This window comes from Aedes aegypti, chromosome 2 (assembly GCF_002204515.2).
Source record: "Aedes aegypti strain LVP_AGWG chromosome 2, AaegL5.0 Primary Assembly, whole genome shotgun sequence".
Classification (NCBI taxonomy): domain Eukaryota; kingdom Metazoa; phylum Arthropoda; class Insecta; order Diptera; family Culicidae; genus Aedes; species Aedes aegypti.
Window position 1 is genome coordinate 305,712,826 of NC_035108.1, and position 18,389 is coordinate 305,731,214.

Genomic DNA, 18,389 nt, shown 5'->3' on the forward strand with positions numbered 1-18,389 from the left:
AGGATTATATTGAATTTTTAAGTCAAAAACTTCAAATCAAGATTCCTCGAAATTCCTCCCAGGGGTTTTTTTTTAATTGGCCCATAGGTGCAAAATAACCTCAGAAATCGAGCCCTGTACTCAGATTTGATGGACATTTTTTTGCATAATAACGGTCTGTCGGGGCACCGTGCCTATAGGATGATTATGTTGTCTAACACAGAACACCTAGACAGAAAAAAATAATGTTATGATTGAAATGACACTTAAGGTGAAGGTATGAAAAAAAAAAATGCTTGCTGTGTATGCTTATTAGCCGTGAAATCAAAATTCCATAAATTATCATTCAGTTATTTTGTTCCAGAGGTGAAAATTTTCATTTTCTTAGTCCTGAGATTTATTTTCTTATTCCTGGGTTGTTTGTAACTATTGTTTTATACAATCCCAATATTTCCCCGTGAACTATTTTTGACCGAGACAAACCAGCTGCCTGCAAGAAAGCAAGTGCTCTCCCAAACCGGAAATACCCGGTGCAGCTTTTTGGAAATCAATTGCAATGCGACAAAGATTGGTAATAACCCACCTGGTTTAAAACAGTTCAACTCATCAATACAATCAGTTTCGTTCATAAAAACAAGTCCGGCGGCTTTCCGGGAATTTCCTCATAACTTTTTGTCCGCTCGTCCGGTGTGTCATCTATTAGGGAATATAATCCGCGCACATTAATTAAACCACATGGCACACACCCCCGATGTCAGGCAGGAATCTGTTTTACGCTTAGTGGATAAGTACAAGATAAAACGCCGCATCAATTATAAAAAACCTGTTTCTCAATGTATCGCGGTGTCAGTTGAAGCTGAATCACTGCACCGTTGAGTTCTACAAACATCTTGTGCCGCATCCGGGCGTGGAGTGCGTACAAAATTCTTCGTAGACAACTATCAGAAGATGGATCGGTGCATAGTTTTGGTAGTGATTGGTAGTGTTCTTCTGGGGTTACCAACGGTGCTTGGCCAGCTCAAGAAATGCACTTCACGGGAGAAGTGCACTGCAATTGGTGACTGTCCAGCCTTTGAAAAGTACATCGGAACGCCATACTCAACATGGCCGGAGAAAGTGCTGAATGAGGCTAGAACGATGTACTGTGGATCAGAACAGCGTGGATCTAATAAGGTTGGTTGAACAATTTTATGATAGTGTTTTCGAAGTGATAGAGTGGTGTGAACATTTCGCATGTAAAGGTTTTTTACTAGGATGCAAGAAGCAACACATGCCTTCTTCAAAATCCTTATATGATATTGCTTTCTGTCAAACATTCTTATACGAAATAAATCATTCCATTTTGAAATACCGTAATTTCGGGTGAAATTGATCATTTTTCACGGTTTTTCTGGTCTGTTTTCTATAATGTTAACAATGCCAAACAACTAAATGCAGGAAAACAAGTACGAAGGTGAGCCTCATCGACTTATGTACCGAAATTTTCTAACAAATGTCATTTTAGTGTTAACAAATACATCTAAAATAAAAAATCAGAGGATCTCATTGTCAATTCCATTATTGTTAGTTTCCAAAACAACTCTATATGATAAATTTGAGCTCCCTGAATCCGAATATGCTTGTAAAATTCTTAACAATGCATTATTTATATAAATAACGAATAGTTAAATTTCAAGACTTACGCGGAAAACGCCTGAATGTATGCAATGTCCTAAGGAATTCAATGATATCTTACAGAAATTCAATTATTTCAACCATATGAGCTAATTGGTACGAGTTTTGGTGATGAAATCTGGTTTGGGGATATATCTCAAGCATCCTCACAAAATTTCAGGTTTATACCATGTTCAAATCCTTGCTTATAAATAGAAGTTCATAGCTGTTTGTCAATACTGCAACGTGCATGATTTTGAAATTTTACGTTATTTTCATAGTAATAAACATTCTTTAACGCAAAAAACTTCACAACACACAACTCTACAATAGTTACGACAAGCAACGGTTTTTTTTTTATTAGTATCATTCCAAACATTACATTCATTTCTTATATCTAGGTGTTCTGTGTTATTTGACAACACTATCATCCTAATTTGGTAAAACAAATTTAAGATTTAATTAACATTTTGTTTAACAACATATGACATTTCATTTGCCGTAGCAGTTCAGATTTTTTACAGGTGAGTTGATTTCACCTGCTTATAAGAGAAAAAAACACTTTGAATATACTTAACCTAACTTAACCTAAACATATAACGCATTAATCGTGGCAATAGAAGATTGTAACGATTTTTGCCTAAAATTATTGATTATTTTATTTGACATTTGTTCCAATGTTTCAACATTGGCTATTCTATGTAACTCATTGGTACTATACCAGGGAGGAAGCCTCAGAATCATTTTCAAAATTTTATTTTGAATTCTTTGCAGAGTTTTCTTCCTGGTATTACAACAGCTAGTCCATATTGGTACAGCATACAACTTGGCTGGCCTGAAAATTTGTTTGAATATCAACAGCTTGTTCTTAAGACATAGTTTTGATTTTCTATTATTAAGGGGATAGAGACACTTTACATATTTATTACATTTGGCTTGAATGCCCTCAATGTGATTTTTGAAAGTTAAATTCTTATCTAGCATGAGCCCTAGATACTTAACTTCATCTGATTAATTTATTGGAACCCCTCTCATCGTGACAACATGTCTACTTGAAGGTTTCAAATAAAGAGCTATTGGTTTATGTGGGAATATTATTAGTTGAGTTTTGGAAGCTTTGAGAAATCTTCCATTTTTGCAAGTATGAAGAAAAAATATCCAAACTTTTTTGCAATCGACTACAGATGACACGCAGGCTTCGTCCTTTGGCGGAGAGGCCTGTGTCATCCGCAAACAAAGATTTTTGACATCCCTGAGGTAGCTCAGGTAAGTCAGATGTGAAAATATTGTATAATATTGGTCCCAAAATGCTGCCTTGAGGAACACCAGCTTTTACAGGAAGCTTTTCAAATCTGGAGTTCTGATAATTAACCTGAAGTGTACGATTTGACAGATAACTTTGAATTATTCTAACAATGTATGTTGGGAAATTAAAGTTTTTTAATTTTACAATCAAGCCCTCATGCCAAACACTGTCGAATGCTTTTTCTATGTCTAGAAGAGCAAGACCAGTAGAATAGCCTTCAGATTTGTTGGAACGGATCAAATTTGTTACACGTAAAAGTTGATGAGTGGTCGAATGTCCATGGCGGAATCCGAACTGTTCATTGGCAAAAATTGAATTTTCGTTGATGTGGGCCATCATTCTGTTCAAAATAACCTTTTCAAAAAGTTTACTGATGGAGGAAAGCAAACTGATTGGACGATAGCTTGAAGCTTCTGCAGGATTTTTGTCTGGTTTTAAAATTGGAATAACCTTAGCATTTTTCCATTTGTCAGGAAAATATGCTAATTGAAAACATTTGTTAAATATATCAACTAAAAATGATAAGCTACTTTCTGGAAGTTTCTTGATGAGGATGTAGAAAATTCAGCTTTCATGTTTTTGAATTTTTTAATAATAGTTCTCACTTCTCCCAAATCAGTCTCCCAGGCATTTTCGAAAACGTTCTCTTGATTGAGAATATTTTCGAACTCCTGAGTAACTTCATTTTCAATTGGACTAGTAAGTCCTAAATTAAAATTGTGCGCACTTTCAAACTGCATAACGAGCTTTTTCGCAATTAGTTAGTAATAATTTGTTTTCCTCTTTCAATGCCGGTATTGGCTTCTGAGGTTTTTTCAAGATTTTAGATAATTTCCAAAAGGGCTTAGAGCCAGGGTCCAATTGAGAAATTTTATTTTCAAAATTTTTGTTTCTTAATTGAGCAAAACGTTTCTTGATTTCTTTCTGCAAATCCTGCCATATAATTTTCATAGCAGGATCGCGAGTGCGTTGAAATTGCCTTCTCCTCACGTTTTTAAGACGGATCAAGAGTTTAAGATCATCGTCTATAATCACGGATTCAAATTTTACTTCACATTTTGGAATTGCAATGCTCCGGGCTTCAACAATGAAATTTGCTAAAGTTTCAAGAGCATTGTCAATATCAAGTTTAGTTTCTAAAGAAATGTTAACATCAAGATTAGAGTCAACATACGTTTTATGTATATTCCAGTCGGCTCGTAAATAATTGAAAGTGGAGCTGATAGGATTGAGAATCGCTTCTTGGGATATTTGAAATGTAACAGGGACATGATCAGAATCAAAATCAGCATGAGTAATCAGTTGGCTACAAAGATGACTAGAGTCGGTTAAGACCAAATCAATTGTAGATGGATTTCTAGAAGAGGAAAAACATGTGGGGCTATCAGGGTATTGAATTGAAAAATATCCTGAAGAGCACTCATCAAATAAAATTCTGCCGTTGGAATTACTTTGAGAATTATTCCATGACCGATGTTTGGCATTAAAGTCACCAATGACAAAAAATTTTGACTTATTGCGAGTCAATTTACGCAAGTCAGTTTGGAGCGAATTAACTTGCTGCCCAGAGCATTGAAAAGGCAAATAGGCAGCTATGAAAGTATATTTACCAAACTGTGTTTCAACAGAAACACCTAAAGTTTCAAAAACTTTAGTTTCAAATGATGAAAACAGTTGATGTTTTATACGCCTACGAGTGATGATTGCAACTCCCCCACATGCCCCATCAAGTCGATCATTACGATAAACAAAAAAGTTAGGATCTCTTTTGAGTTTAGATCCAGGTTTTGATAACGTTTCGGTAATAACTGCTATATGCACGTTTTTGACCGTAAGAAAATTAAACAGCTCGTCCTCTTTACCATTCAGAGAACGAACATTCCAATTTAAAATATTTAAATTATTATTTGGATCCATTAGAAAAACGTAATCCAATAACAATTTGATTTGTAAATTTTACACCTACTTGGACTGCTTCAGTCATAGTGATGGCTTTGAACATTGCATCAATCATTAGATTCAATTGTTCAGTTAGAAAATTAAAATCAGAGGCAGACATGTCATGTGATTTCCCATTAGAATTTTCGGTAGACGAAGAAGCGGAATTACCTGTGGCGGTAGGGTTTTTTTCCATTTGATTTGAAACAAGTAGAATGGGTACCCATGGATCGAACAGGGGAGGAGTTCAAATTTCCTGCTACGATATCGGCAAAGGATTTACCGTGGGTAGATACATTCGAAATAGAAAGATTCGAACGGCTACCCGACGGATTAAAATTAGTTTGTGAATGAGCATGATTATGATCTTCCTGATGGGTATGATTCATGATCAAGCGATCGTTAACTGAAAAATGAGCATTGTTCGATACTCTACCAGGCAGATTCCGGAAACGACCGTTATCGTAACGGATATTGTCTTTCATCTGCCTGGCACGAGCCTCAATGACCCTTTTGCGCGAAGGACAATTCAAAAAATTGGACTTATGGTTAGCCCCGCAATTACAACATATGAATTTAGTGGTATCTTCCTTTACTGGACAGACGTCTTTGGCGTGAGAAGAACCTCCGCAAATCATGCATTTAGCATCCATGCGACAATTTTTTGTACCATGACCCCACTTTTGGCACCGACGGCACTGAGTGGGGTTCTGGTAATTTCCTCCAGGTTTCTGGAAATGTTCCCATGTCACACGGACATCAAACAAAAGTTTTGCTTTTTCTAAAGCTTTAATATTATTTAGTTCTTTTTTGTTAAAGTGAACTAAATAAAATTCTTGAGAAAGCCCTTTTCCGAACAATGCCAGATTGGGTTTTCTTTTTCATAATGATTACTTGGACTGGGGAAAATCCAAGTAAATCATTTATTGCATTTTTGATCTCTTCAGGTGATTTATAGTCACTTGAGAGACCTTTCAAGACAACTTTGAACAAACGTTCAGTTTTGTCGTCATAAGTAAAAAATTTGTGCTTCTTCTCTTCAAGATGTTTGAGAAGAAGCTCACGATCTTTAAGAGTTTCCGGCAAAACGCGACAGTCTTCTTTCTTTGCGATTTGGAAGGAAACCTTGATTCCCCTAATGGAGTTCAAGATCTCCTGCCTAAATCCCCCAAATTCGGAACAACTGACCACGATAGGCGGCACTTTTTGCTTCCTCACTTGAATCAAAGAGCCTGTGCTAGAGGCTGCTTCGATTTGGTGTTCGGAAAATTTGTCTAGAGCATCGAACTGATTGCTCATTTCGATACAATTATTCATTTCACCCTTGGAAGAAATTTCGCATTCCGGGGAAACGTCCTTTCTTCCATTCTTGCCACGTGTAGTGACAGTTTTAAAACCCACTTTTTTGGAAGGAAGTAGTGAATTCAGAGATTCACCCTTCCTTTTGTTTGTTGTTGATACCATGTTTAATTAATAAACGGAAGAAGACGTGACCTTCGAAAGGTTTTTTCCCAAGACGGTGTCCAAGAAGAATTACCACCGCTAGCTTTCGCCAACGGGTTCAACGAAAAATCGAAGGCACGGGTCCAAACAAGGATCGTAAAGGGATCAATAGTAGAAAATAGTACTGAAAAGTACTGTTTTAGTAGCACTGAAAAGTACCGTTTTTAATTTTAGCACTGAAAAGTACTGTTTTATTGCTTTAGGTAGTTTTTAAGAAAACTTCCAAGAGCAGAGAGAATTCGTGTACGCACAGCACGAAGGTACGATGCGCACTGACAAGCAACGTTCATTTACTGCAGCTTACATTGATATTTGTGCTAAATTACGAATAAATAAAATCGTGTGATACGATGATCAATTTCACCCTTCTGATGAATTACACCCGATTTTACGGTACTCTTCTTCTTTCCCACTTTACTGGGACAAAACCTGGCAATCATGAGATACTCTGTGCTCTGGGAAGTCGAGAAGATTTCCAATTCGAGAAGAACTTCAACCGGTGTGATTTGATCCCAAGACCCTCAGTTTGGTCTTGCTGAATAGCTGCGCGTTTACCGCTACGGGAATAGGGGTTCCATGTATTAAATAACGTAAAACTTCCATGAGTCGATATTTTAAGGGACCATCGACTCATGGAAATATCGAGTCGTTGAACCAAATTGCTATGGAAAGCTGTTTTAGGGGAATATAATAACCATGACATTTTTTTCAGTATGGTCCCATCGAGTCATGAAATTCAGAAAGAGAGTAGAACAGATAATGTGCCGATGCTGCCGTACAATAAACATTTCTGGCAACGCTGTTTTGCGGACCAGTCAGGGGTGATAGGCGACAATAGAAATACGTATTGTCTAGTCTCTGTCTCAGATCTCTCCCTATATCGATGATATTTTTTCAGTCCTTCCAATTTGCTGATATTAGTTAGGCAATAAAATATGATTTGCAGTAGGTTAGTCTCTGATTTGTTACTCATAAAAAAAAGCTTAATCTTCATTAATCACATTAGCTGAACAATAAGTTAGAGTTAACTTTTGATTTTTCTGTATTCACTTACTGGTTGGTCGACTGTATATTGGATGTTTTGGGTTGAAAATTGGCAGTTCAGTCTACTGAATTAATCAAAAACAACTATATGTTTTCGTTATCCGACGTTTCGGTCCTTATTGAATCCTTATTCGAATCCTTCAAAAAGGTCCAATAAGGACCGAAACATCGGATAACGAAAACATATAGTTGTTTTTGATTAATTCAGTAGACTGAACTGCCAATTTTCAACCCAAAAAATGTATTCACTTACTCCGCCGTACCTTAGTACGAGAAACATCTTTCGAAGAGATGGTTTTCAAAAATGGTTTCAAAGATGCATAAATTAAAGCATTGAATAACTATCGCAATTTAGCTCCAATAAACTTCAAATTTGGTGTGTATGTACTTTGATGGTACATTAACAACTGTTTAAAAAATTAAAGAAAAATATTTATTCACAGCGGCACTACAAGTGAATGAAAAATGGGGGGTCTCGTAGCCTCGAGGTTACGGTTTCGCTTCGTAAGCGGAAGGTCATGGGTTCGATTCCCAATCCCCCCACACAAAAAACTCCGTCCAGCCACCAGAAGACGCCGCACGAAGGACTGTGTATAGGGGAACACATCCATCCTTCGTCAGTATTGGATGGTGACTGAGACACCTTGACCCTCTTTGTAAGGCTGTTGCCTCAAACGACACATATACATGGCAAAATGAACCACCGCACACCAATGGACTTCGATATGGATATGGATTGGACCAACGGCAGCACTCTCCTCTACCTGCTCGGTGTGGGAGAAATAGCAATAAGAACTAGGATATAAATAGATTCTGTAAATATGATCCTCGGCATAGTAGTGGCCAAGTGCACGGAGTGCCTAATAAATAAAAAAAAAAAAAAAAAAAAAAAAAAAAAGTGAATGAAAAATGACCCAATCTCACCCCATAGAGGGGGTGACATTGGGTCACTGTAATTGAAATAACTTGTTTTTGAGAATGTGATTGCAAAACCATTCATTGCTGAAAAATATTGATGAAATACGATGCAAACAAACGAAAAGATATCTAAAATGTTTCACAAGTATTATAAACCGACTTAAAAGAACGATTTTAACAAAAAAAATTAAGAGCTATGGGAAAACATATGTAAACCCAACATTTATCGTCAAGTTTACATAAATTTTCTTGATTTTTCCCTCAAATTGTCTTCAAAGTCTCATCCCTTTTGCCATAAAGCCAATTCAGTTTCGCCAAAGGTGTACTGAAACCGTGATTATTTTAAACCTTCGCAAATAGTTAAACTTCGATGCGACATTCCACGATCAATACATTTCAGGCAGATGTTGACGTCATAATCCCAATATTTCAGCGATCCCACTCATTTGTACTTTCGTGAGATGTTTCTATAATATGAAAACACTGATAAATAATTAAATTAAAAAAAAACCCATTTGATAAAATTTTACGACGTTGTTGCGCACGAAACACAGATGCTAGTTGTCAAAATGCGTTGCAATGTTATTTAATGCTCGGAATACTCAAGTAGACTTGTTTGATTTTCAAGAGATGCTGTATTTAGAAAGAATGAACACATCTTAATGAAAAAAGAAAACATCCAACACCGTAAAATGTCAAAAAAGTGGACTTGCAATTTTATTTACTATCGTTCTTGCTTGACCCAATCTCAACCCCATTTTGGATGTTTTAGACATCGTACCGAGAAAAATGAAATTTTTGTGGAAAAATCAAATAGATTCCTGAAAATATATATAATTTTATCTAATTTCAACATACAAGTTTATTGATATAGTAAACAAAAACTATTATTTCTAAAAATGTATATTGTGATGAATTATGGGTAATGATATCTTCCCTAACATATGTTTTTTTTTTTTTTAATTTAAGTAACAACAGCGTTATTAGCTGAAATATTTCATAAATCAATTTTTTCCGTTTTGACTCAATCTCACCCCCTAAACCCATTGTCACCCCCTAGACCCATTGTCACCCCCATCGACGGTACTTCCAGTTCCGAGAGATAAGTGCAGTTGAAGCTTTAGTGCAATCTTGGAAATTGGATTCCAAACTGCTTCACCATAAGCTCGTTAAGTTTCCTACCGATTTCAATTTCATTTTCGCAAATTACTCTCATTTTTAAAGCATCCGCAACTTGAGCTCATTGCATTGTAAGTTGCGCTTCCATATTCACAACTCATGAAGATTCTTCCCGGTCGAACGAAAGTTGCACTTGTTTGACAGCTAGAAGATTGTTCGTTTTATTCCAGTTGCAATAAGGTTGAGTTGCACCTTACGAGGTGTGGCCTAATTTCGCCAGTAATGAATTTGTATTGCTAAGGGACAGTAAAGTAATAAGCAACAAGCTTTCATTTGTCGGTAGTGTGGTCGCTTTTATAGTCCATTGGCGAAGCAATTGTTCGAAGAGCTGATGAAGCAGTAAGTAGAGGAGCTGATTTATGATCTTGAGGTCGGAAGTTCAACTCTCGTTTATATTTTTGTTAAGTTTTTTCCTAAGTATTTTGCAACCAATAAGCAATTTCACTACAACTTAAATTACGTGTTTGCTTTACCATTCAGTGCAGTTTTAACTTAAAAACTTTTAAGTCATATTTTCAACAATTGACAACTCTGATCCGTTTCAAGAGATAATTGTAACTTGATTTGCAACAAATTGTGTTGCTTGGGATCATGCTATGAGTAATGCCTACTTCCGAATGCAGAATGGTATCATTTGCAACGAAAGCTCTCAGTTAATGACTGTTTAAATTAAGTGCCCCCCCCCCCCTTTTCCACAAGCCTTGAAACATGACTGGTGATATCACTTTTCGTTCTCCTTTAAAATTTTTGTTCGTGCTTTTTTTTCATGTGCAATTTTAAGTTTGGCGATGTTTGAACTTTAATGGCAAAACATTGAAATCAAGCTATTTGTGTGTACCGTAATTTCGGGTGAAATTGATCACTTTTCAAGGTTTTTCTTGTCTGATTTCAATAATGTTGACAATGCCAAACAACTGAATGCAGGAAAACAAGTATGAAGGTGAGCCTCATTGACTCAAGTACCGAAATTTTGTAACAAATGTTATTTTGTGCTAAAAAATATGTCTAACATAAAAAAATCGGGAGATCTCATTTCGGGGTGAAATTGATCACTTATCAAAGCCATTATTGTTAGTTTTCAAAACAACTTTACATAATGAATTTGAGCTTCCTGAATCCGAATATGCTTGCCAAATTCTTAACAATACAATATTTATAGAAATAATGAATGTTAATAATAATTTCAAGAATAACGCAGAAAACGCCTAAATGTATGCAATTCGCTAAGGAATTTCTTGATATATTACAGAAATTCAATTATTTCAACCAAATCAACGAACTGGTACGAGTTTTGGTTATGAAATCTAGTTTGGGGATATATCTTTAGTATCCTTACAAACTTTCAGGATTATACCATGTCCAAATCCTTGTCTAGACCTAGAAGTTTATTGATGTTTGTCAACACTGCACCGTACAAGATTTTGAAATTTTACATGATTTTCATATCAATAAACATTTTTGAACGCAAAAAAACTTCACAACACACAATTTGGACATACTTACGACAAACAACGTTCATTCACTGCAGGTTATATTGATATTTGTGCTCCATTAGGAAGACATAAAATCGAGTAACACAGTGATCAATGTCACCCTACTGATCAATTTCACCCGAATTTACGGTACAGTTGACCTACTTTCCCATACAAACTTCAAGATGGTTAAGCTACCTAATTACCCACTTAATCAATTATTTTGTATTCTCCCATAGTAGCTTCAGGCACCTGAATTATTTATTCTTCTTTCTTTCTGGCATTACGTCCCCACTGGGACAAAACCTGCTTCTCAGCTTAGTGTTCTTATGAGCACTTCCACAGTTATTAACTGAGAGCTTACTATGCCAATGACCATTTTTGCATGCGTATATCGTGTGGCAGGTACGAAGATACTCTATGCCCAGGGAAGTCGAGAAAATTTCCAACCCGAAAAGAACCTCGACCGGTGATATTCGAACCCACGACCCTCAGCTTAGTCTTGCTGAATAGCTGCGCGTTTACCGCTACGGCTATCTGGGCCCCACTGAATTATTTATTACATACGCTGAACTTAACATATTTACTTTGCAGTTAACAAATGTTTCTGATTGATAAATAATTACCGTAATCAAGAGTAACAATGATATTTTTATTTGGATAAATCTTCAAAATTTCATTTGAAAATGCAGATTTTGCAAGTAATATATTTTTAAAACAAGTACTGGCATGCGTTGACCCTCTGTAGTATTCAGATATTAAGTAATTACATTACACTAAGCTACTCCCAATCTTAAGTAGGCCAAGACTTAGACAAGACCTGACATTAGACAGTAGAAGCATTAACCTAAGAATGCTAATGTCGCTACTTTTCGAGTTACCAACATCTAGTTTGCCACGAACTGACAGCGTGAGTACCGGGAATCAAAGTGTCAAATTAATTATAAAAACCAAAACAACGACATGGTGTTGAACAAACAATGAAAAACCATAATTTAAGGTAATAATAATTAAAATCAGTTTTGTGAGAACAGCGCTTCTAGCGTTCTACTACTAATATTTCTATTCATTAGACTGATTAAGGACCATAACTCAATAAACGTTAAAACTGATAACACGTATTTTACTAAACCCTCTGACCTATTTTTATACCATAATTTTCGCGATATTTGGTTCTAATTTGCATAAATCTCAGCCGATTTCAAGAAAATTTTGACACAACACTATTCAAGTTTTGTGACCTGTACTGGGAATCCCAGCCAAACGGCCCGTTCCGGATTTGTATGGATGTTCCGTGGGATCTGTCTGAAGGTCATTTGAGACATTTCCATAATTTGTTTTTTACGGATCAAACAAAACTAGAGCGTTTGCTACTGAATCGTAAACCATTAGTATATTCCGACTCATTTGGAACCATTCTGGCCGGTTCCGGATTCCCTGGAACCGATTCCTGACGCATTAATTACGTACCAAAATTTAATCAGCACAAACCATATCAAACGACACATGAATCTTCAAGATCTGAAGACGAGAGTATAATACAATGCATATTGAGTAATTTTATGCAATATTGGACATTCTACAAGTACTTCAGGAATACCCCAGAGCCGATTCTGGGACTCTGGAAGAGGACACCCATCCGATGATTGGAAACCATATCTTACGACACATCAATCTTCAATTTTTTTTTTCAGTGGGAATATATACAGGGTCAATAACGGTGCCGGCCACGTCCTTGCAGTCAAGTGGGATTGGATGAAGGAATGTTAGTGTGTAACCTTTGCTATTTGGAGACCGTGTTTGCCTCTGCATCTCCAAAAAGGTTACTGAGAGGGATGTTTGTTAATGGGGAGGATCGTTGGGTCACAGGATTCACTTTGATAAGGGATTTGACCATGATAAATAATTTGACGCGAGCAAAGTTTCAAACACTACTCTGACCCTATGTTGCAAATTAGTGGAAAAACTCTAAGTTTAGTGTTCCACATGATAAAAATTTGCAATCATCGGATTGATGTCCTTTTCCAGGGTCTCGAAATCGGCTCTAGGGTATTTCGGAAGTACTTGTAGATGGTCCTATGTTGCATACAATTACTCAATATGCATAGTTTTATACTTATATAGCAAAATCTTGAAGATTAACGTATTGCATGATATGATTTGTGCTGATTAAACTTTGGTCCCCAACTGATACCCCTGGGACCGGCTCCAGGGAATCCGGAACCTGCCGGAATTGTTCCAAATGAGTTGAAAAGGTCGGAATATACTAACGGTTCATGATTCAGTTACAAACATTCTAGTTTTGTTTGATCCGTGCAAAATAATTATGGAAATGTCTCATATGACCTTCGGACAGATCCCAGAGAACATCCACATGAACACAGATTCGACCGTCCAGCTGGGATTCATACCCAGGTAACCAATAAGCATTTGAATAAGCCATAAATCAGTCTTCTGAGAGCATTTCATATGCATACTGCCCTAATGTAGCATACTGATTGCTTAGGTGTCTCAAATTAGCAAAAGAACTGCTATTCAAATCTTTTTAACTGTTAACAAGCATTTTAAATTCTCAACTTGTTTTAATTTCAGAGCATCTCAACTACCTTTATACCGCTACGAAACTGCTAAGAAAAGCGAATATTTTCGTAAGCTACCAAAATGTCATCTTTCTCACTTGCCTGCAGCACACCCTTTCCTGCCTTCCATAATTTTAGTAGTATAAGTAATAAGTATTGTTTTAGTAACAAAGAAAACTGAAACACAGGATCCAATTTTAATGTGATAATAGTAGTTTACGGAACAAGTTGCAGAATGATGATTTTTACAGCACGAGTTGTAAATTTTACGACGAGTGCTGTAAAAATCGAGTTCTGCAACAAGTTACGTACAGCATTTTTTGCAATTTCATAGAAGACCACTCGAGGGTATCAGAAATTATATCGGAATGCATTCACCATCATTTTGCAATTTCTGAAAAATTGTTGTGTAATGATTGATTACGCAACTCAAAACAGTTGCGTAATGAGAAAGCGTTGCGTAATGAATCATTACAGCACTGGTTTTAGTTGCGTAATGACTATTCCCGCACTGCATACTTCAGTGCAGGAAAGTAGGCCATTTCAGACAGATTGGCATGATGAAAAACAGCCTATTACGATGAGAAATTGCAAAAATGTGTTTACATGAACGCTGAGAATAGTAGTTTACGGAACAAGTTGCAGAATGATGATTTTTACAGCACGAGTCGTGAATTTATCCTACGAGGCTTGCCGAGTAGGATAATTACGACGAGTGCTGTAAAAATCGAGTTCTGCAACGAGTTACGTACAACATTTTTTGCAATTTCGTAGAAGAGCACTTGAGGGTATCAGAAATTATATCAGGATGCATTCACCATCATTTCACAATTTCTGAAAAATTGTTGTGTAATGATTCATTACGCAACTCAAAACAGTTGCGTAATGAGAAAGCGTTGCGTAATGAATCATTACAGCACTGGTTTCAGTTAGGTAATGACTATTCCCGCACTGCATACATCAGTGCAGGAAAGTAGGCCATTTCATGACAGATTGGCGTGATGAAAAACAGCCTATTACGATGAGAAATTGCAAAAATTATTATTACGTTATATTATGTTATACGGGTGCGCTGTACATTGTGAGACCTTTTTTGGTGCGTCTCATTTTTCTTGAGATGTGTCTCACCGCGGTCTCATGCGCTCCGTCACATGTGCTGTTTAAAATTCAGCGCAATAATTGAAGAGATTACAAAAGTTTTCAACGATAATCGAAATTGTAACTCTTGGATCGCGAGTCTTCGACCATATCATGTAGACCATCTAGACACCTGCATAATGAGGCGAAAATAGTTGTAGAGGCTCTTCGTTACTAAGCAGTTGTTTCACAACTTGGATACCGATGGTTAGCCGTAGCACATCACCTAGCGCGCGCTTTTAGAATTTTCGTGAGCCTCCGTCTAGCGCAGCACACTAGGATTCCGATGAGCAGAGAGACGGTTTGGTTGGAGGCTCGTCAGTACATTTATGTGCTCTTGAGAAATATGTAACTCTAATCCCCACCACGTTGAATGAAAATGCTGCTTGCGGGCAGTTTAATCCATGGTTTAATCCCTTTTCCTTGCTTCTGAATGTTTCGCCTGCGAGTCTCAAATGCGCTGTCACATTGAAGTTTTCTCATGATACACCGCATGAGCCAGGGCAGATGTGATCGTTTGAGCTGGTATATTGCTACAAGAGATCTAAACAAATGTGTCTCACCATAGCACGTACTCAAGCGCGCGGATATTTTTGTGCGCTCATAGCAAGCTGATCTCAAGCTTTTTTTTCTCTCTGTTCGGATGCGCCACTGCGACCAGTATTTAGATCTATTGTGGCATTACCCGTATCCTTAGTGTATAGTGCATGTCGCATTACTCCATTTCCATTGATAGGTAATGAAACATCGATTTCTGTACAGTTCTTGTTTTGATTCCTCACTGCCCATAACTGCATAACAGTCACATTCGACATTTTTGACAAATTGGAGTTAATACCGGGGAGAGTCATCAAATGATAAATACTTTCGATCAACTTACTAAAAGCTGTGAGTTTGTTCTAGAAAATTCGAAAAAAATACCAAGTTGTTTTGTCTCACTGGCAAATGTAACCGCATAACAGTCACATTGAGATTATACATGAGCCTCATAATGTAGTAGCAATGAAATTTTTATCAGAATAATTTTCTGTCTATTCACCCAATATGCGGTATGAGTTGTGCAAAATTTCAGCCTCAAATAAGCTCTTTTGAATTCTTAATGATTTTTTGAAATTTTAGTTTCCTCCCATACTGCAGTGAACTACAAACTTGGTACCCCATTTACTCAATGCCTACTTTTGTCGAATGTTACAAATATGCAGTTATGGGCATCTCAGATATCGATAAAAAACGACTATGATGAAAAGGTCCCGCTATTTACACCCTTCATAGAAATTTACATCTCAGCGAAGGCGCGCCCCTTAGCAAACATAATCTATTAATTTTCTGAGAAACCAAATCGGTACTACTGATATTTGACCATGCAACGGAGCTCTAGTCCCATCCTTGTTTCGCTTTTAGTTGAGTCCCAGAAAAATACTAGGGAACATTTGCTTTGTAATCAGAATTAACGTGAGTCCTTGAATAACCAGTACTTACAGTCCTTGTTGAATTAATACTCATAATTGTTATTCTGGCTTCAAGTGTAGTCTCGGGACTGACCAACTCCGAGTCTTTAACCATCTGCTAGGTAAAAAAGATTAATTTTCAGAAACTGTTGCCAGTAACAAGGACTTTGTACCGCGAATCCTTGAATTACCAGAACATATTACCCTAGCCCGAAAACAAGATGAGACTAGGGTTCAAATTGGTATATTACCCTATAACGCACCACGAGAAGGTGATCTACCCGCGTTACGGGTAACATTTTGGCATTAATATACATCTGACATACCTTAATTACATGAGGAATATCAAATATTATTGGTCGCGGATGACACTGTTCTTTCTGCTCAAGGACGAAGTCATCTGAAGAGGATTACAAAAAAGTTTTTGATTTTATGTTTCCAAATATTCGACGCATATTAAACATTCCATGTTATTTTATTTGAACAGAGATACTTATGCTTATGTTGCTGCGGATACACACCATTTTAGCAGCGTCTCTTCATCAACGAAAAATCGCTGAAATGTACCTTCGTCAGATAACATAATTGCTTCTGATTTTGTTTTCCTATCTGAAAAATTGCAACAAATGATTGGTGCGACGTTCAAAAGGCCCTTATAATCTTCTTTCCACGTTTTCAATGTGCTTCCTTGAACAGTTGGGTGGACACCCTCTGTCCGTGCTCAAACTGTAATATTAGTGCTAAAAATTATCTTCCACTCACCCTCTTTCCAGATTCACCAGGTCTGCTGCAGCACATCCGAGGGGTTTGCAGACCATTCCACGTCAAAGGTCAAGAAAGGACGCGATTTGTTAGATTTGCGAGAATGTGGCAAGCAATCCAAGCCACGAATTGCCAACGGGAAAGTAGCCGAAGTGTTTGAATTTCCGTGGATGGCACTGCTCCGGGGTTTCGACGGGACCTTCCATTGCGGAGGTAGTCTTATTGCGGAACGCTACGTCCTCACGGCAGCTCACTGTGGTTTCATCCAAGTGTAAGTTCGGCTATTCGTGAAGGATACAATGGGTTTTCATTGATATATTTGTATTCAACAGCTGGTCCGTGCGGCTCGGAGAAACGGACCTCTCCCAAGATGTGGACTGCAATCAATATCCGGGAGAAGAAGAAGATTGTGCTGATCCTCCGCAGGACATCCCGGTGGACAAATTCTTGAGGAGAAAGTACAGTGCAAGTCAGAAGAAGAACGACATTGCGCTGGTGAGGTTGAAATACGCTGCGCAGCTCAGTGACAGTAAGAGACTGACTTTCACAAAGAAGCGTCAAAATTAACCAAATTTCTCCTTTCAGGTGTACGTCCCATTTGTTTGCCGTTGCCAGAGATAGCCGTTAAGTCTCTGCCCAGAAAGATGACAGTTTCAGGATGGGGTTACACCGAGCTCGCCAATAAGATATCCGATCAGCTGCGATACGCTCACATACCGATTGTAGGCCTTACCGAGTGCAATCAAACCCTGAGACGTTTGAACACTGTCTGGTCGGTGGACCAAAGTCAAGTTTGTGCCGGAGCCGATGACGACAAGGCGGACAACTGCCATGGGGACAGCGGTGGGCCACTTCAGTACTTTGGCAGGACTGGATTTGTGATATATGGGATCGTTTCGTACGGGGTTGCGTCCTGCGGCACGGAAGCTGAACCTGGAATTTATACCAAAGTTTCGCACTACTTAGATTGGATTATAGACAATTTAATATAAATTAATTGCATATTTGTTTAGCTTGGTTCACAACAAAATGTTTAACCATTAGAATTTGCAGAGTTTATGTGTTATGCTATTTATTACTTTCAGCAAATTAAAGCATATTTCAATTATTTGAAGATAAGAAACCAAATGTGATAAACACCTTCTCAGGAAGCGTATTAAGAATCTTAATTCAATCAAAGAAATTCCTCTACTGTATAGCAGATCTACATTTGCTTTTGTGAGCAAATTTTAATAATTCTAGAATAACATTTAAAAAACATCGTAAATTGCAAATGTCAAAAATAGGTGAACTTACGTCTCGGCACTCTAAGCAGCTGAACTTTTTTGACATGCAGTTATTCACAATATAAAGCACAAAGGAACCAGAACATTTATTTGTTCATTTTCGCGACTGATTTCAAATCATTATATTTGTAACAATCATTTATATCGTATCAATATTGTGGATTCAAATCTATGTGAACGTGGTG

General features: G+C 37.3%; 1 protein-coding gene across 1 annotated transcript; it reads left to right on the plus strand.

The window, feature by feature from the left end:
* Positions 1–804: 804 nt before the first annotated feature.
* LOC5563806 (melanization protease 1) lies at positions 805–18,179 on the plus strand. The gene is made up of 4 exons (XM_001648040.2): positions 805–1,152; positions 16,930–17,189; positions 17,251–17,447; positions 17,504–18,179. The coding sequence occupies exons 1-4, from the start codon at positions 928–930 to the stop codon at positions 17,908–17,910; spliced, it is 1,089 nt and encodes a 362-aa protein (XP_001648090.1). The 5' UTR covers positions 805–927; the 3' UTR covers positions 17,911–18,179.
* The last annotated feature ends 210 nt before the right edge of the window (positions 18,180–18,389 follow it).